The sequence below is a fragment of the Acartia tonsa genome, chromosome 15, assembly GCF_053477335.1.
Source record: "Acartia tonsa isolate MP-2025a chromosome 15, ASM5347733v1, whole genome shotgun sequence".
NCBI lineage: Eukaryota > Metazoa > Arthropoda > Copepoda > Calanoida > Acartiidae > Acartia > Acartia tonsa.
The window spans coordinates 5,310,157-5,331,253 of NC_137274.1; the positions used below are offsets into that span (position 1 = coordinate 5,310,157).

General features: G+C 30.3%; 1 protein-coding gene across 1 annotated transcript; it reads right to left on the minus strand.

The window, feature by feature from the left end:
- Positions 1-699: 699 nt before the first annotated feature.
- LOC145307568 (uncharacterized) lies at positions 700-7,848 on the minus strand. Its single transcript, XM_080150024.1, has 15 exons — positions 7,747-7,848; positions 6,759-7,520; positions 6,648-6,682; positions 5,473-5,608; positions 5,310-5,340; positions 4,732-4,806; positions 4,527-4,642; positions 4,082-4,144; positions 3,489-3,751; positions 2,517-2,858; positions 2,071-2,258; positions 1,945-1,987; positions 1,570-1,601; positions 1,232-1,379; positions 700-829 (listed from the first exon to the last, which is right to left on the minus strand). Exons 1-15 carry the CDS (start codon positions 7,822-7,824, stop codon positions 700-702), a joined length of 2,442 nt encoding a protein of 813 aa, XP_080006150.1. The 5' UTR covers positions 7,825-7,848.
- Between the last annotated feature and the right edge of the window lie 13,249 nt (positions 7,849-21,097).

Here is a 21,097-nt window from a genome sequence, read left to right on the forward strand (position 1 = left end):
GTTAAATCTTTACAATATACCAATGAATTAACATTAACATGTTTGTGTTTGTTCACCTATTTTAAACACATAAAAATTGGCTGTAAAGGGTTAAATTTGATGACAAGATGACATGATGTCAACAAGTGTGTATGCAATACAACAAAATTATTTTTGACACATATACAAATATGATATAAAATAAGATTATTCAAACTTATTTTTTTTTAATATTTTTAAAAAGTATGTATCTTTTACGTGTATAGTTTTCATTCTTTTCATTTTAATTAAATAAAAATAATTTAACTACATTGTAAATAAGTCACTTTGTGAAAACACTCTTTCGAAAATTATAAATAATTGAAATGAAACAAGAAATCTTATTGGTTTAACTTTAGCATTAAGTGTTTTATTGTATCAAGTTAAATTTTTTACTGAAACTGATTGTTTTATAAAAAAAATTATTACCATCGAACAGAGTAGAGTTTTTTTTATTATTGTATTGATATAAACTGAATCATATAAAATTGTTCTGTAAGAAACAATTTAACCCCAAACTAAAAGTTGCTTTTGCTCCCGTCAAAATGATCACAGCAACATATAAAATTAATTTTTAAATCCCCCCAAAAAAGTTTATTGGGGACTTAATTCAAATTTGGGCTCTGCAGTCTGATTCTACTGGAGTCATAGTATATTTTTGATATATGATTAAAAAATAGGTTAAAAACAGTTTAAAGAGAATAATTTCAAAATGAAAATTTCAGATTGCATATAAATATTTATTATTAAATAATAATACATTCCTAGTGATTCGTTTGAGTTTTTCAGTAGATCACATGCACTCTCATTTCTAAATATTTCAATTGAAGCAGCTTAAAGTGCCTATAATGACGTCATACAATACAAATGATCAATATACATTTTACCATTGGTCAATTAAAATGTATACTGGCATAGCATTGCTCATATTAGTGCCTTTTTTAGGCACTTATAAGCTGCTTCATTTCAATTGATAAAGTTTTATTTTAATGTATGCCTTAAAAGATTCTGTAACTAGCTAGAATAATTGTTTAACAATTTTCTATCTTAAAGTTTAAGAAATTACCAATGACAAAAAATTCTTCAACCAAAAAATTCTTCTTAATATTTTTATGTCAAGAAACTTTTCAAAAAAATAAAATTCTGTCAATATTCCAAGGGAAATTTTGTTTTGGCAGCACTAGAAATACTAGTTTATTTTTACAACAAATACCTTTGAATTAATTTTTCAATGTTTTCAATGAGAAGGGACACCTCTGTTCTATTCATGTTTTCTTGAACTTGAACAAATCCTGTTTGTTTAGAAGTTTCAACCATTGACAATACAAAAGACGTGATGATAAAACCAAGAAGAAGAAAACCTAAAAATTGAAATATGTTGCATTGCCACTTGAGAAGGTTAAATTTAATTTTAGGACAATGTCTACAAAGTTGAATTTAAATCTAAAACTTTAACATATGTTGACAATATCAACATTCTTTGTTTAAACTGTTTTACAAACATTTTCCAGAACCACTGGAATATCTTTTGTTTTCTAATTTAAATCCTACCTGCAGCGAAATCAATAATACTTAAAGGCATTCTGAAATATAAATAAAGTAAAATTCTAAAAGTGAGGATAATAAACCCTGGACCACTTTATTATGCAATCTACATTTTCCTGGATATTTTGTCTATGGTAGTCCAGTTTGATCTAGGTTGCAATTTATGCTGTGTATAAGCATTTTACTCTAAAAAGAATCTTTTCTTTTATCAGATATGTTAAACACAGCATAAATTGCTACCTAGATCAAACTGCTAGCAACGCTTGATTAAAAACAACTTTAAAATTTTTCTGGTGAGGGAGTTGTTGTTACAGTCTAAAATGTTAAATTCAAAGAGTTTTAGTGTTGAATTTTAATGAGTTACTTAAAATGAATGATTACCTTTTCAACTTTTTTATTCCAAAAGTGTCACCAGCATTTCCATCTAAAAATTAATGTTATTTAATTGTTTTTTGATAGAGTAAAAAGTTTGGTTACACTTTTTATATTTAAAAAATCATGACTAACCTGCAGTGTTTCCTACTAGCTCAAGACTGATCTCATTTTTTTCAAGAAACAAGAAATTGACCCAACATGTCTTAAATATCAAATATTGAAAAAATTCAATATTTGATATCATAAGACATGTGATAATTGTCATCCACAGAATCTCCTGAAGAGTCTGTAACTTCTTAGCTCTTACTGCACAGTTCCACCTATCAATATAAACTTTTCATACCAAACTGAGAAGAACAAACAAAGAAGTACATTTCTTGTTTGTTTAAAAAATTCATAGTGTAAGAAACTAAAATTTCTTTCGGGAATAATAATTTTATTGTTAGGTTGATTATTATAGTCAATTGTAAATAAAATTTAACCAGAAAGCCCAATAAGAAAACACCTCTTTGGACAATATACAATAAGAGGTGAACCAAAATCAAATTTATGGATGGAAATCAATATTAAAATCTTACCACAATTCTGGAGGAAGAAATGGGATGACGTTTTTAGAAATTAGATATTGCAGTGAAACAACCAATACAATCAGAATGCAAGCAATTGCTTTGTTTTTAATTCTTGACATCTGGCAATTTTTTACAAAATTTGTTTCAGGAAACTTATTTTGATAAAATGAAGGTACAGGTATAAACAGAAAAGAGCGGTCAGCAAGATTGTGATTACGTTCTTGTTTTCCATTGTACAGTGTGGCAAGTGTAGGAATGATGAACACAATCAAGCACAAAGAAGAAGTTACAACGAAAACTCCAAATTTCCAGCTAAGGCTGAAAACTATGAGGCTCACCATGGTAGCTAACCTATAACAATAAAAATTATTAATTATATTAAAATTGCTACTATTTTAAATTTTATTCCTAGAATTTAATTACTCACAAGTTAAAGCTAACTAAAATCAACTAAACTCAATCTCAATAAATAATTTAAAACTATTTTTTAGTTACATCTGAAAGTAAAAAAAATCATGAGCATATTCAATTTTAAGCAAATGATTCAGTATCATTCTATATAATTCTATTCCATTTAATTTCTTTCTTCACATAATTTGTTTCAAATAATAAACTTTCTATATGGTACATTTCCTTTTCCTTATTTATCATCTAGTTTTAGGGTTATAAAGGTCTAAAAACAGTGTCTTTTATTTTAAATAAGGTGATGAACTAAATCAATTGAAATGATCAAACCCTTTAGGGTCAATTGGGTTGATTGAGAAGTAACTGAAACATTTTCTAAGCACCCCTTTTTTAATAAAAGATCTGTATTTTTGAAATGTGTTATATTAACTGATGGTTATTTATGCTTTTTATCTTATACACAGACAATGGGATAAAAACACCCTAACTTCTGTGTTGGAAGTTTGTCAATAATTTGCTTATCCCCCTCCCCCCCCCCACCCCTCCCTCTCAGGGTTTGGAGTTACATAACCTTACCTTGCAATAATATCCACAGAACTTCTAACCATCAGAACAAACTTGTCAATAATCTTTTGCTCTATCTGGGTCACATTTATTTTGTAACTGCTGAGCCCCCAGATTATTGTAAATGTGGATGTTGTGATACTGGTAATGTCCAGATAATAACTGCTGTCATCCATGAATTCATAAGTGCCTGGAGTTGTCAGGAATATCTTGAAGAGAATGATTCCAGATTGAAGGAAAAGTTGCAATGTGGATTCAACACATACCTCATACAACTAAAATACAAATTTCAATTGATGAGATTCAAAACAGAAAAATTAAACACCCCACTCAAAGATAGCATAAGGTGAACAAAACCCTTCAAAAAATGGTGGGTACCTAGTTTTTTGCATATGGAGCCTATTATTACATTTCTTGTGAAAGGGAATGAGAAGAAAATTTATATTTTATTATCAAAACTAAGACATAGTTGAATTTTTTTTCTAACAGAAAGATAACTGTGTATTTAGTCCTCAACTCATTCAACACCTTCACTACTTATGGATGTTGACATTTTTATTTGCATACTTTGGAGATTTTTTTATATTTATGCTGAATATTGTTACTTTTTCTCTTTGATATTCTTTCTTCTTCTTGTCATCATGTGGATTCAGAAAACATTGTAATCCCTTAATGATTATATAGAGGGTTTTATTTGTAAATTATGTTTTTAGATAATTGCTACATTTAAATAATGGTTGTTTAATTGATGATCCAATTTGTAAAATTAGTTTGGAAAAAATGAATGGTTTTTAGTTGATTTAAAATGAGGATGGTCATTTGTTTGCTTTAAATTAAGCCAAGGTAAAAAAAAGTCCTTTTTCTTTTTCACAATTTAACTTGTTTCTGCACATAAAAATTAAAAAGCAATTTAAAAAGCAGCAAAATTAAGAAAAAAATAAATTGATTTTGTTTGTAAAAGGAAAAAAGTTTAGTTTTAATACAAGTGATGACCTCAATATTTAATTTGGATGATTAACTTACGATATATAAAAATAAAGATTTGAATACCTTGTACACCATTACAGGCTGATAACAAAATGCCAACAAAATTTTTTTCCAATTCCATTTTTTCTTTGCTAAAAGATCCAGCATCAGTGAAATACTTGGCATGACTAATATGAAAACTAAAAAGTAAAAAATACATTAGTAAGTCAAACAAATAATGGCAAAGTTTGAAATGAATTGAATAATCTTTGTAAAAAAAAGTGTGAACCTGAAGCAATAAATCCAACAGAATTTGTCTGTTCTTTTCCAAATTTTGTATACTTGTATGTGTAGTTGGCAACTTCTGCATGTTAATTAAACAAATAATATTTAAAATTTTAAATCAGATTTTTATTGGATTTTTTTTGGCACTAGGAAAATTTCATGACTAATCCATTGTCATAAGAAATTAAGGTCATCAAATAATGAAAAAGAAAGGTCATTTTTCCAGTACATAGAGCTTTTTATGAGGTAACAAATGAGGTAAAAGATTATTTTTGTAAGCAGATCCCTTCATTTCAAAAGAATAAAAGTTTTTTTCAAATGATTTACTTTTTGTATTTCCCTTTTAGGATACTCTATAATCTATTTTAGTAAATTGATGTGTAAGATGAAAGAAGGTAGATCAAGAGAGCTATCTAGGTCTATTCTATTCCTCATAATACGAATTAATTAAAGATTAAGGTAAGTTTACAGAAAATTATACAGAGTTGTTTTAAGTTATCATTTTTTTCAATTGGGGCAAAAACTTCAAAAAATTAGTCAAAGAATAAACTGATTAAATAGATATATTTATTTGATTGTTTCCTGTTTGCTGAGAATACTCTACATATTCATTCTAAAACAAAGAAAAAGATGATATCTAAATATTGCAATATAAAGCTGAATATTATATCTTTCAAACTTTAGCATTACAACCTTTAATACATTGATTACTTAATAATTATAAATTCTATTAAAATTTCCTTACCCAATTAAAACTAGAATTGATCCAGTAGTTTGTGGTAACAAAGATGTCACTGGTAAAATCCCAGGCAGGCAAACAAACATCAAGAACCAAGAACACAAAATTTGCCAAAGTTAACAATTTCCTTATCTTTACCAAACTAAAAATACATTATATAAAAATATTACTTTTTCTGTTTAATTTCAATAAAATTGGAAAATATAATAAATAGAATGGCTTAGTTTAATCAAATCAGTATTAAATAGGACATTAAAATTGTTGTAAAAAAAGGTGAAACTCAACATTCAAATTCTATTTAGTAAAAATTGTAGAGTTTTTATTTTTTTTATAAATCTTAATTAACTAAAATATCTAAATCAACAATAAGAGCTATCCATTGTGGATAGACTTACCATAATTAGAGAAAAGCTTTGCTTTTAAAAATTTTAGCCAATGTTTGAGTATATTTGAGAGAAGAAATAAGATAGGGACACTAGTCCCCAAAGTTTTATAATAACATTTTCTTATTTGTTGGCTTACAAACGTTAAGCCTTTAGTGAATTTTGATTAGTTGATTCATAAAGTTGATTGTTTATACATTCCAACTACTAATTTTAATCTACAGAAGGGGTAATTTTGTGTATTATCATTGGGGATGTACATCAATTTATTGGTGATTGTCTTATCCCTTTAGAACCCTGGAAAAATCCTTATTAATCTTTCTATAAATTTATTTACAGACAAAGTTTCTTTGAATGTGTTTTGTAGAGTGAAAGAAAGGAACAGAAAATTATAAAAAAAAAGTAAATAAAGAGGAAAAGCAAAGAGGGAATAAATGGGAATGTAAAGAATTAAGAAAAACAAAGATATAGATAGAAATAAAAAGATTTCTTCTGTAAGCCTTTGCACTATCACTGTGTGCCCTCATACCATGACTGCTGGCTCTCATGAGTAATTCTTATTAATAAGTTAATAATTTTTTTATCAAAGATATTTTACTAAAATCTACTATTTTGAGATTGTACAAATAAACATTTTAAAAAGTCTATTTGAATCTTTATTGCATAGTACAGCAAAGTTTAGAAATATATTCATCCAAAAGTTTATTGTAGTGAGAAAGACAGCTCACATAAAAGAACTAAAGCATAGACAAGTTAAAAGTACATCTTAAGACATTTTCATTATTAAAGAATGTATACCTTGGATATCTTTTTGTGAAGTATCCTTCCTTCATCTAAAATGATTTTAAATCATAAAGATATATTTTGGTAATAAAATGCAATATAAAAATTATTACATGGAAGGTGTACCTGTACAGTTACACTTTCAACTTGATTTTCTTCTGGGTTTGATAGTTCAAATTGATGTGGTGAGTCTTCTCCTTTGATTGATAATACCAACTGATGTGGTGAGTCTTCTCCTTGGTTTGATAATACCAACTTATGTGGTGAGTCTTCTCCTTTGATTGATAATACCAACTGATGTGGTGAGTCTTCTCCTTGGTTTGATAATACCAACTGATTTTGTGAGTCTTCTCCTTGGTTTGATAATACCAACAGATGTGGTGAGTCTTCTACTTGGTTTGATAATACCATTTGATGTGGTGAGTCTTTCCCTCGGCTTGATAATGCTACCTGATGTGGTGAGTCTTCTCCTTGGTTTGATATTACCAACTGATGTGGTGAGTCTTCTCCTTGGTTTGATATTACCAACTGATGTGGTGAGTCTTCTCCTTGGTTTGATAATACCAACTTATGTGGTGAGTCTTCTCCTTGGTTTGATAATACCAACTTATGTGGTGAGTCTTCTCCTTTGTTTGATAATACTAACAGATGTGGTGAGTCTTCTCCTTGGTTTGATAATACCAACTTATGTGGTGAGTCTTCTCCTTGGTTTGATAATACCAACTGATATGGTGAGTCTTCTGCTGGGCTCGATAATACCAACTTATGTGGTGAGTCTTCTCCTGGGATTGATAATACCAACTTATTAAGTGAATCTACTACTGGGATTATTAACACTAACTTATGAGGTGATTCATCTGTAACATCATGTTTCTCTGAGAAAATTTTCTAAATAAAAAAACAACAATGACAATTTCTAATAATTAAGTTTCTAGAATAAGTTTGAATGTCAAATTAACACCAAGCTTCAATGGTTTAATTAATAATTCTAAAAAAAAACTTCATTACTTCATCCCCTTTATTTAAAGAACTTTAAGATTTGACTGAAAAAAAATGTAAAATACTCTTGCATGCTAAAGTTTTCAATATGTGCATCACATTTTTTAGAGTGTACCTGTAAAGATTTCTCATCCAATAATTCATTTAACTCCATTGTCAATTCCCCAATAGCAGCACTCATTTTTAAATTCATTTGGATCCTTCACCTTGTCCTTCTGAAAAATATAAGATTAAAAAATTTTAATTCCTATTTTAATTAAAATTTTTATGTTTTAAGTTTTTATTTTTTATGACAGATAATGTGTCCATAAAAAATGCCTTTATTTGTTCTGGAAAACAATCAGAAGGTGTATAAAAAATTACAGAGTTCCTAATTCTCTGTAAAAATATGCATGACAATTATAATAAATGTTTTTTCTTTAAGAATTTTGTGATTCTTAGTTTTGAAAAAATCACTCATGACTGTTCCTCCCTTCCTCTTCACCCTTTATTTTCTTAATACCTTTGCATTGATTAACAGCTTCACAGATTAACTCATAAGTCAAAAGTAATTAATAAGAAATTACTTTTAGAGCAAATTTAAAATCAAGTTAAATTTTTATAATATTAAAGTGAAATAAAGAGTGACTTGTTTTAATCATCAATGTATACAGTTTAAATAGAAACTTTACCAAAAATCACTATTTGATCTATATTTTTACAGGAAAATGAGCCTTAAACTAAAGAAATAGGGAACTATGTAAAAAACAAAAATAACCCAAAAACCTGCTAAATGGCATTCTGACCGGTAATGGACGTTTTCTATAAGCAACGGGAAAGTTAATTTTTACCTTATCTAATAAAATTTTAGAAAACAGACAACAAACACCAAAGATATGGGGAAAAATATAAAAATATCTAAAACTTCTGTTAAAAGCAGTCCTACTGCCAGGGCTGTTTTTATAAGTGATTGTGCCCTAATGATAAGAATGTTGTCATAAAGTTTCAGGACATGAAGATCAATGGATGTTTATATAGTAGCTTTGCTAATAAAGATGGAAATAATTTTGAAAATTGACAGAAAGTGGCATAAAGCTTTATATATTAACTAGATAGATAGATAGATAAGTCTAAAGAGAAAAGACAATGGTCTAAAAACATGGACCTATAAAAAGCTTCACTGTAAAGAAGAACAATATTGGGTTCAGTGATTAGCGAGACCCTCTGCTACAGACAAAAAAGCTTCCTACTAAACAGATAGTAGAAGCTACGCCCCTGGAGGCCTCTAAAAAGGGGGTTTGGGGGTGACCCTCCCATTCTTTCAATTTTAATTTAAAAAAGAAAAAGTAAAAAAATATTATTTGGGGGGTTGGCGGGCCTTTTTCAAGAGGCGATTTCTCTTGTGAGGGTGGTAAGGTAACAATCCAAATATAGTTAATATCTCCCAGGACCAATAAGAAGCTACCCTGTAAAGGAGAACCATTTTGGTTCAGCGGTTAACAAGATCCTTCGGTACACACAGACAAAGACAGACATTATGTTATTTATATACATACCTGTACTTGTATATTGTACTTATCTATAATACAAGGTAGAATGATGTCTGACTGTCCGTCTGTCTGTCCGTCTGTCTGTCCGTCTGTCTGTCCGTCTGTCTGTCCATCTGTTTGTCCGTCTGAAGCTTAAGATCTCGGTAACCACTGAACCGATCGGATTCTACTCTTCAGGGTATATACCTATTGGTCCTGTGTTGGTTTTAATCTATTTTCTTGGGAGGTTGGACACCCCCCCCCCAAAAAAAAAAAAATTGTTTTTAGGCCTTTGCTTCACAAACAATGGTAGCATCAGAAATTTTTAAAATCTTTTTTTAAATTGCCTCTTGGGGCAAAGCTCCTGGAGGCTGGGGGCGAATAATGAGTATATGAAGTATTATATAAAGAAATAAGCTTTTTTTCTCTGTAATCTACAATACAAAGTAGTACGATGTCTGTCTGTCTGTCTGTCTGTCTGAAGCTTAAGATCTCACTGAACCGATTGGGCTCTACTCTTCAGGGAATATACCTACTGGTCCTGGGATGGTTTTAAGCTATTTTGTTGGGGGTACACCAACAACCCCCCAAAAAATTTAAAATCCCCCCCAATTTTTTTTTAAAAACTAAAATCAAAAAAGGGGATGTTCGACTACTCCCCCCCCCCCCAAAAAAAAAAATTCCCCTTAAATTTTTTTTACCTTTTAAATCTAAACAAGGATGACAACATCCATAACACAGATAAGAAATCTCGACCATAAAGATTTTTTATCCAATCTTGACAAGTGAGGTATTTTTGGAAAGAGGAATATACATAGAAAACGCCTATGTAAATTAGAAAATCCGCAGAAATCATATTTGCAAGTTATTTGCAAAAATCTGCAATGTTAATTTGCAAAATTAATTTCATGCCCTAAATGACTGATTTAGAAAAAAATCTTTTTATGAAATGTGTTTATCTATAAGTTTAGAACATAATTAAGGCAAAAAAAAATTTTCTTTATTGTTACTTTTTTCACCTTATATATGATAAAAGCAGTTTCTCACAATTTATGATAAAAAAAGGCATAGGAACAAAAAATATTTTTTTTCTTGATGTAAACACAATAATTGGCATAAAATCTATCATCCTAAATGTAAAAATCAGATATAGACTCCTTTTTAGAGCAAATATAGTGCAAAAAGTAATCAAGACATTTTTGCAAAGTATGATAATCTAAAGAAAATAGTTCTTTTTGATTTTGATATACATATCAGATAAATGTATATAAAATTAGTGATCAAAAACTATAAAACAAGTTATAACTTTTTTCAACCCTATCATTGATTAAAATGCACTTTTAGGTTTGCTCATTACCAAAGTTGCACATAAAAACTCTTTTTATTAAGTTATTAAAGAAAATAAATTCAAATCAACAATTAGGCGTTTTTTATAATGCAGTAGACCATTTTGTAGTTGTTTTTTTTTGGCATTTATTTTGTTTAATTACTACATAAAAAGAGTTTTTATGCACTGCTTCAGTAATTCTTAAACCTAAAAGTGCAATTTAATCAATGACAGTGTTGAAAAAACTTATAACATGTTTTATAGTTTTTGATCACTAATTTTATATACATTTATCTGATATGTATATCAAAATCAAAAAGAACTATTTTCTTTAGATTTTCATACTTTGCAAAAATGTCTTGATTACTTTTTGCACTATATTTGCTCTAAAAAGGATTCTATATCTGATTTTTACATTTAGGATGATAGATTTTATGCTAATTATTGTGTTTACATCAAGAAAAAACATATTTTTTGTTCCTATACCTTTTTTTATCATAAAATGTGATAAACTACTTTTTTCATATATAAGGTGAAAAAAGTAACACTAAAGAATTTTTTTTGCCTTAATCATGTTCTAAACTTATAGATAAACACATTTCATAAAAAGATTTTTTTCTAAATCAGTCATTTAGGGCATGAAATTAATTTTGCAAATTAACATTGCAGATTTTTGCAAATAACTTGCAAATATGATTTCTGCGGATTTTCTAATTTACATAGGCGTTTTCTATGTATATTCCTCTTTCCAAAAATACCTCACTTGTCAAGATTGGATAAAAATTTCTTTGTGGTCGAGATTCCATAACTGTGATAAGTAGCGAAGCTAAAAAATTATTAATGGATATCGGAAAAAATTACCTACTATAAAGGAGTTTCATACAATAAACATTAATCTGGATAAAATAGGGAAATCAGTTAACCTTAAGAATCACGCAACCTTAAAAATCAAGAAAATTTGAAAATCTAGGAATTGATCAAGCATCGACTTTATAGACAAATCTTAATGAAAATATGTAAAACATGAGCATATACAATTCCTTATAATTTCAGCCGCAAATTTTGAATAGGAATCGAGAAAACCATAGAAAACATTAAAAATCTAGGAATCGATCTAGCACCCCAACTAATAGAAAAACCGTAATAAAACTTAAGGAAATTATGTAAAATAAGATATATAAGTTTTCCGGAATTTTAAAGTTAGGGGGAGATTTGAAATCTGCATCAAATTTTAAGGATTTTTTATAAAATTCGTTTTTACTATAATTCTTTATCTAAAAGCGGAAATGCATTTTAAGTTAATTAATTTTGGCATCTGTGATTGGTGGATTTAAAAAATCTGCGCTCTGATTGGATGTCGTACATAATTCAACCAATTAGAGCGCAGGTAGTTTAAAATCCACCTATTCTATTGGTCAAAATTAATTAACTTAAAATGCATTTCCGCTTTTAGATAAAGAATTATAGAAAAAACGAATTTTATAAAAAAAATCCTTAAAATTTTATGCAGATTTCAAATCTCCCCCTAACTTTAAAATTCCGGAAAACTTATATATCTTAATGTAGAATGTAAATTTAAGCAATCCCTGAAAATTTCAGCCCATTATCTTAAGAAGGAGTAGAGAAAATCATAAAAACACGAAAATCTAGGAATCGATCTAGCACCCCAAAATAGACAGATGTAAAGATTAGATGGGCATATGTTATAAGAATCTTCATTAAAAATTTCAGCTGTTTTTTTTCTAGGAGCCGAGAAAATCACGTTTCCCCCACTTTGTCTCAGACGGACGGACAGACGGACAGACGGACGGACGGACAGACGGACGGACGGACATTTCGAATTATAGAGTAGCTTCGCTACCAAAAACACAAAAATATGTTGATTAAACCTCTTGGGACAAAGTAGTACGATGTATGTCTGTCTGTCTGTCAGAAGCTTAAGATCTCAGTAACCACTGAACCGATTGGGCTCTACTCTTCAGGGAATATACCTTTGGTCCCGTGATGGTTTTAATCTATTTTATTGGAGGATGGAAAACCCCCAATCCAACAAAAAAGAACCCCCCCCCAAAAAAAAAAAAAAAATCTTTTGTTTTCCTTTAAAAATCTAAATAACACAAAAATAGGTTCATTAAACCTCTTGGGGCAAAGCTCCTACCGCTAGTATTAAATAAAGTAATAAGCTTTTTAAAAGCGAAGATTTTCTAAAATTACGGTCGGTTCGTCCGTATGTGCATCACATTTAGCTCTTTTCGTTAAATTAGGCAGGTTACAATTGTCTTATAGATTTCAAACTTTGCAAAGTTAGGTAGGATTTAGAAAGCGTAGCAACTCTATAATCATTACCAGAATGTCCAAACGTCCATTTTAAACATGTTGATTGTAAACTTTTTAACGACAAATTTTTATATGATAAAATTATCCGATTGATTTGACAACAAAGTACAATTTTATAAGCGAAGCATCTCTATAATCAAGTCCTAAAAATATAAGTATGTCCTTAAACAATATCCTGTATTTACGAAGTTTTTAAAGAAATTTACTTTACATTTTTACACATTTATATTCTGATTATTCAGTTCTGACACTAGTGTTAATGTTTGTTTGTCCTAACGTTTCAGAGCATCACTTTTATGGATGTTGTCATCTTTGTTTTCTATGTAACGAAGGATCTCACTAACTGCTGAACCGATTAAGTTCTCCGTCTGTCTGTTTGTTTTTCCAGGGAAGGCTTATAACTATTTTAGGGGAGGGTACCACCACCCTCCGAAGAGCAATCACAAAAAAAATGAAAATATTGTTAATATTCTATAGAGTTAAAAGAAAAATATACACAAAATTTTTTGAATATTCAAGAGACTTGAACGCAACATAGAAACAAAATAAAAAAAAACACTTAAAGTGCCCCCTAGAGGCCTCTAAGGGCACTTTTTTAATTTAAGGTTAAAAATTTTTTTTAATGGGGGTGGTATTTTTCAATTTTTGGGGGGTTAAGGGTATCCCATTCTCAAGAAAATAGCTTCAAACCATCCCAGGACCAGTAGGTATATTCTCTGAAGAGTAGAGCCCAATCGGTTCAGTGGTTACCTAGATCTTAAGCTTCAAACAGACAGACAGAGATATTATGATATCTATTATCACTTTCCATTAGAATGTTTAAAGTTTTTTTAAAATTACAGCTTTGATTTTTAATGACTTTTAGCTTTTAGTAACTTTTTATTGTCTTTAAAAGCGAAGCTTTTCTATAATTAGGGTCGGTCGGTCCGTCCGTCAGTCCGTCCGTACGTCTGAGACGGATAGCTTTTTTCATTAATTTAGGTATGTTAGAGTTGTCCTATAGATTTCAAACTTTGCATGGTGATTCCTGTAGTAGTTAGGTACGATTTAGAAAGCGTAGCAACTCTATAATCATTACCAGAATGTCCGTTCGTCCATTTTAAACATTTTTAACAACTAAATTTTATGTTATCAAATTATCCGATTGTTCTGATTTTTGGTATGCTGATTCCTAGGACAACAAAGTACAATATTATAAGCATAGCAACTCTATATACTCAAGTCCTAAAAATGTAAGTATGTCCATAAACATTATCCTGTATCAAGAAGTTTTTCAACAAATTTACTCACAATTTTGCTTTGACTTTTATTCATTTATATTCTGATTTTTCAGTTTCGCTTTTATGGATGTTGTCATCCTTGTTTTTTTTATAAATTAACAACAAAGAATCCTAAACACGTCTGAAGATGAACTGAACTCCTAAACTAGTATCTCAACCGGGCACCAAAAGACCAGATCAGCTGAAATAAATTTCCTATTCGAGCCCTAGTTTCCTAAAGTGTACAGCAAATAACCCAATTATTGCAGACCCTATTTTCAGCGACTTCGGTCAAATGGAAAAGCGATTTAATGTATAAACGGTTTATACATTATACATTCAAAAATTTTAATTTTTCAAATTTAGATTTTTTTGAAGTTTGAAGCTTTTTTAGCTAGTAGCAAATATTGAGATAGGACGCGGAAGCTACGCACACTTTCGGAAACTAAATTCAGTTCATCAAAGACCAACCCCATAAATTATGATTCCTAAATTGAAACAATCACAAAATCACAGTAGAATCCAACCCATGCTCTGCATCATAATTCTACTGTGTTTATGTGTAGATAGTAGTTTCTTTGAACCAAAGGATTTTTTTTCTTTTGTAAGTTACGGACCTTTCTGAAATCAGGAATCTAAAGGGATAAGACAATAGCCGATTGTAAAATTATGAACACCCAAAATGATGATACACAAAACTACCCCTTATATAGATTACAATTTGTAGTTGAAATTTTTAGACACTTAATTTAATGAACCAATAAATCAAAATTAAAAATAGTCCCCTAAGTTATTGGGCCAACGAATGAGAAAATGTCATTATATAAGTTTGGGGACAAGTGTAATAAACTGCCCAATGTCCCCTCCCTCCCTGTTTTGAAATACCTTATTTAAAACTATCCAACCATCTACCTATCTGTATGTATATCTCAACTGGTCAGTTAAATTTGAATTACCGAATGTGTACACAGTTTACTTGGTGTTTCCTCATCCTATCTCAATATTTACTACTAGCTAAAAAACTTCAAACTTCAAAAAATCTAAATTTGGATGTATTAACGATTTATACATTATACATTCAAAATTTTAATTTTTCAAATTTGATTTTTAAAAGCGAAGCTTTTCTATAATTAGGGTCGGTCCGTCCGTACGTCCGTCCGTACGTCCGTCCGTCCGAGATAGTTAGCTTTTATTCGTTAATTTAGGCATGTTAGAATTGTCCTATTGCTCTCAAACTTTGCATGGTGATTCCTGTAGTAGTTAGGTACGATTTAGAAAGCGTATCAACTCTTTAATCGTTACCAGAATGTCCGTACGTCCATTTTAAACATGTTGATTTTTTTACTTTTTCAATAACAATTTTTTATGTAATAAAAACATCCAATTGGTCTGATTTTATTATTACTGATTCCTATTACAATAAGGTACAATATTATGAGCAAAGCATCTCTATAATCAAGTATTAAAAATGCCAGTATGTCCTTAAACAGTTTAGCAACAAATTTAAGTATAATTTTGTCAAACCTTATATTTTTATATTTTGTATATTTACTTCTGACACTCAACAAAAGGTAATGTTCGTCTGTCATATCGTTTCAGAGCTTCGCTTTTATGGATGTTGGCATCCTTGTTTTTGTGAAAGTTTGAAGCTTTTTTAGCTCGTAGTAAATATTGAGATAGGATGAGGAAACAATGAGGAAACTGTGTACACATTCGGCAATTCAAATTCAAACGACCTCTCAAATATATTATACTCTAAAGAAGCGAAGCATATCTATAGTTAGGGAGATAATTCTGTTTTATAAAAAATCGTTTGACTATTAAGGTCCAATAACAAGGATGAAAACATCCACTAGTAAAATTATCTTAAATGTAAAAGTAAGAAAAGTAAAACAAATGAAAGGAAATTGGCACATAAAAGACAAACGGACATAGTAAATCTTCACACAAATTTCATAAGTTTAGCTGAGAAAAATGTTTTGTATAGACCAATTGACAAAATGATTTATAAAGTAGACGTGCATTAGTTAGCAAAAGATTATCCAAAAATATCAGCCTTCTATCTTAAACATCAGAGGAGAAAAACATATTTCCCCTATAGAAATTTGATGTCTTCTAGAGCATTGCCTATAGTCTGAATTATGCTTCTCCTTAAGTGGACAGACGGACAGTTTGAGTAATAGAGAAGCTTCGCTACTAAATACTTTGGCAAAAAGATTTAGAGTTGAGATAAAAACTGGACAAAATACAAGGATGAAAACATACATAAGTAGCGAATCACATAAAATCAGACGGACAATATAACATTGAAAAATATACAGAGAGAGAGAAGGGACAATGGGCTGTTTATTTTATTATTATACAAGCTCCCAAAGTTTTATAATAAATTTTTCTTATTTGTTGGCTGAATAACTATGAGGACTGTCGTGAATATTGATTTGTTGATTCATTAAGTTGAGTGTTTAAACGTATTAACGACTAATTTTAATCTACAGAAGGTGTAATTTTCTGTATCATCATTAGGGATGTACAGTAATTTATCGCGGCCATTGTCTTATCCCTTTAGATCCCTGAAAATACAGCATGTTTCCATATAAACTAGCGACTACGCCCTTAGAAGTGCACTTGAAAAGAGGGTGGGGGGGGGGGGGCAGACCTCTCACTTTTAATTTCTTTAAGTTTCTTCAAAAGCAAAAGTAATTTTTTAGGGGCTTTCCTCTGGGCAGGGTGTCAGTTATAAACCTTTCCAGGACGTATGAGTAGCGTCACTGTAAAGGAGAACCATTTCTATTCAGTGGTTAGCGAGGTCACATAGGCAAACAGAAACACATCTTGTTACTTTAATATAAACTAGCGGCTTCGCCCCTAGCCTCTAGGGGCTTTGCCCTAAGAGGTTTGATCTATCTATTTTTGTGTCATTCAAATTTTAAAAGAAAAATAAGAATGGGGGGAATTTTTTTTTATTTTAGTTTTAAAAAAAAACTTTAGGGCAGGGGGTATTTTTCATTTTTTGGGGTGGTTCACCCCCAAGAAAATAGCTTAAAACCATCACAGTTGGTATATTCCCTGAAGAGTAGAGCCCAATCGGTTCAGTGGAACTGAGATCTTAAGCTTCAGACAGACAGACAGACGTACTACTTTGTATCATAGATATAATTCATTTTTTCTAATCTGACAAAAAATTATTTAAATTTTAAATTTGTCATTAAATAGGTTTAAAGAATTATAAAATGGAGATACAGACTTTTTTTCAGCAAGGATTAAAAATTCATTTAAAACTACACTTTTTGCATTGTACCTAACTCTTTCAGGAATCATCATGTCACGTTTGAAATCGATAGGACATTTTTAACATGCTAAAAAAGAGCTTTCCAATGTGGATTTACGGATCGACTTATATTTTTTAAAAGCTTCGCTTTTAACGAAGAGAAATTGAAATGGTCAAAAAGATAAAAATACCTAACTTAAAAAAGGACAACATGCATAAGAAGCGAAGCACAAAAAAAATCATGGACGGGAATTTAGAAAGTAGATTTAAAGAAAGTTTGTTTAAATCCAGAATAATAACATATAGGAGGGTGAAAATTACAAACCCTTTCTCCTTATTTTTATATCTATAATACAAAGTAGAATGATATTTGTCCGTCTGTCCCTTAAGATCTCAGTAACCACTGAACCGATCGGATTCTACTCTTCAGGGAATATACCTACTGGTCCTGTGGTGGTTTTAGGCTATTTTCTTGTGGGGTGGGACACCTCCAACCCCCCAAAACAAAAAATCCCCCCGCCATGTTTTTTTTTAAATTATTTAAAATAGTGATGGAGTGGGGGATCTCCTGGTATTAAAAGATGCAATTATACCTCCTGGGGCAAAGCCCCTAGAGGCTAGGGGCGAAACCGCTAGTATATTTATATTTTGTAGCGTGACAGACAAAGTAAATTATATACCTGATGATCATTAGTCCACATCTTCACAAAAAGAATGAAGCCGTCTATCCTGAATAGCAGCTAAGAAAATCATATTTCCCCTAGAGCATTAAGGACTGACTGACAAAGTAGATTTTATAGTAGCTTCGCTGCTAAAAGTCTGCTTTGTAAAATATAATTTTTTTAGAATATATTGTACTTACTTAACTAACATTAGAGTAAAACACTAGAGGAAGAAAGCGTTAAAGAACTACATATCTCTCCAACGCAACGACCTTATATAACCTTTCTATTGGGTCATTGAAAATCAACCAATTGTGTCGCTTATATTAACACAGCCAAGTAGCAGAAAATAATTTAGAAGCAGACGAAAAAGGTCTTTGAAAAAGAAAGGGAGGTAGTTGTCTGTATATACATCTATACTATAGATCTGTTTACCCAACTTAAATGATAACAAGATAGAAAAAATGCAGAAGGAGAGAAGCATAAAAATTGTTATAAATAGGAAATAAAGAAAATATACAAAAATCTTTAAACTTTTATGTCTTTTGAAGCATAAACGACAGTCAGACGGATAAAACTTTGTATAGAATAGATGCTCACAAATAATAGAAATCTTTAGCTTTCTATATTAAATGGCAATCGAGAAAATCACATTTCCCACATTTTATCATTAAGTTAGAATTGTCCTATCGATTTCAAACTTTGCATGATGATTTCTGCAGTAGTTAGGTACGATTCAGAAAGCTTAGCAACTTTATAATCGTTACCAGAATGTCCGTACGTCCATTTTAAAATGTATATTTTTTTTTACTTTTATAAAGCGTAGCAATGTTGATTTTTAACTTTAACAGCAAATTTTTATGTAATATAATCATCCGATTGATCTGATATATTAGTACTGATTCTATTTCAATAAGTCACAAGATTACAAGCGAAGCATGTCTATAATCAAGTCCTAAAAATGTCAGTATGTCCTTAAACAGAATTCTGTATTTCGAGAAGTTTTGCAAAAAATATACGTATAATGTATAATTTTGTCAAAACTTGCTTAACAGCATCATAACTAAAGACGTTAGAAATAGTTCTCTCTGCATCTATGTCAGGTGCGCGACATTAGTTAGAGTGGAGAGAATGCCTTGGCCCAAAAAAGGCAAAACTCATTACCAAACAAAGTTGTGATTTTCCAGACAAACCCCAATCTGTCCTACTTTGAGAAATACGATTCCAGTGACGTCATATAGGTTTAGGGAAGGGGGGAAGAAACTCTCTTCCCTTTTTCTCCCATCTCTTTTGAAGGGATTTTCTTCCCCTCTTCACTTTTTCTTTTCCGAAACGTATATGACGTCACTGGAATCGTCTTTCTCAAAGTAGGACAGATTGGTGTTTGTCATTTTCCAGCTTATTCCAACAACGAAATAAAATCACAAAACCGATTTGCAATTTCAGCTGTCACTAGTAAAATATAGGTTTTTTAGTCAAAAAGAAGAATACTCTGGAAATTCGACCTGATATCAATTATCTATACCTATATAGAGGGCCCCACGTCTTTGTTTAAATCATAAGTGCATAGCCTAAAAAATAAACTGCATTCGAACTTGAGTATATTTTTTTCTTGGAAAAAAGTATAAATTCATGTTTTTAACATAAGTAATTTATAAAAAAAAATCCACAAGTCAAAAAATGAAAAAATCCGGGAAGCTTATTAGTAATAAAATTCATACTTAGTGTGATTGATTCATTAATATCAAACTACCATATTTTGCAATAGATCATTTAAAAGCTCGAAAAATAATTTGTGAAGCTTGTGGAAGAAGACAAGAATTGCCAAGATATAGTGAAAATTAAGCTTGTAAAATCTGGTGCAAAGGAAGGCTTAGATTTTATAAATCTGAAGGAACCAACCTGTCTTTGTAATTATTGTAAAACATATTTGTAATTATGAATTATGAATTTAAAGTGATGTGTTTATTAAAAGTGAAACTTTTCTATAATTAGGGTCGGTCCGTCCAGAGCTTTTTCCCGTTAATTTAGACATGTTAGAATTGTCTTATCGATTTCAAACTTTCCATGGTGATTCCTGTAGTAGTTTAGCTTTTGTAGGTATAATTTAGAAAACGTAGCAACTGTAATGTTGCTACCAGAATGTCCTTACGTCAAGATTTTCAACAAATTTACTCAATTTTGTTTCAACTTTTAGACATTTATATATATTATGATTATTCTGTAAGTGTTAATGTTTGTTTGTCCTAGTGACCTATTCCAGTATGAGAATCTGAATTGCTATTATAATTTAGTTGAAATCTTCATATACTTTGAAATTTTTTTAAAATTTTGAATGCCATCTTAGTTTATTAAATGTATTTCTATACAAAACAAATATTATTGTGGATTTAAAAGAACTTCATATAAAATAAATGAATAAAACTTGTTGTAATGATGTTAGATTTTTGGAAAATAGAGGGTTTTATTAGGTATAAATTATAAAATATATGAAAAAAATTAGGCTATGCACTTATGATTTAAATAAAGACGTGGGGCTCACTATTTAGGTATAAATAAATGATAACAGGTCGAATTTCCTGAGTATTCATCTTTTTGGCTAAAAAACCTACATTTTACTAGTGCTGTCGTAGGGGGGGGGGGGGGTGTCAATACTTTAGAATTGACGATCTTTTATCTGCCACCCAAATATTATTTCAGATTTATTTCGCTTGTTGGCTATAACCTATTCCTGAAGATTTCCAGACAAAGGCCATGCAATCAGATGGTAGATGTGTGTTACCTAATCTATACCCCGGGTGTTTAGACAGAAAACAAGGATTACAACATCCATAAGAAGTGATTCACAAAAAAATCGTGGATAAAAATACGGACAAGCATATTTAAAAATCATATTTTGATATTAATAATAGATTTTTGGGGGAAAATATGTATAATTTAAAAAAAGAGAGAGTTATAACTAACCAACAAAAAACTGTAGAGAAGCTTTGCTATACAAAAAATTATGCTTACCCCAAGGACGTCCAAGGGGGGGGGGTAAAGTTGTGATTACCTCCCCCCCCAAGCAAATTTTTTTTTGGAGGGGAACAAAATTTGCCTCGCGCT

Coding starts and splice junctions, on each gene's coding strand:
- LOC145307568 (XM_080150024.1), bottom strand. CDS start 7,824: ATGAATTTAAAAATGAGTGCTGCTATTGGGGAATTGACAATGGAGTTA. Junction 2,259..2,516: donor TTTCTTCCTCCAGAATTGTG/GTAAGATTTTAA, acceptor TTATATTGATAG/GTGGAACTGTGCAGTAAGAG. Junction 830..1,231: donor ATTGAAAAATTAATTCAAAG/GTATTTGTTGTA, acceptor TGAAATATTTAG/AAATGAGAGTGCATGTGATC.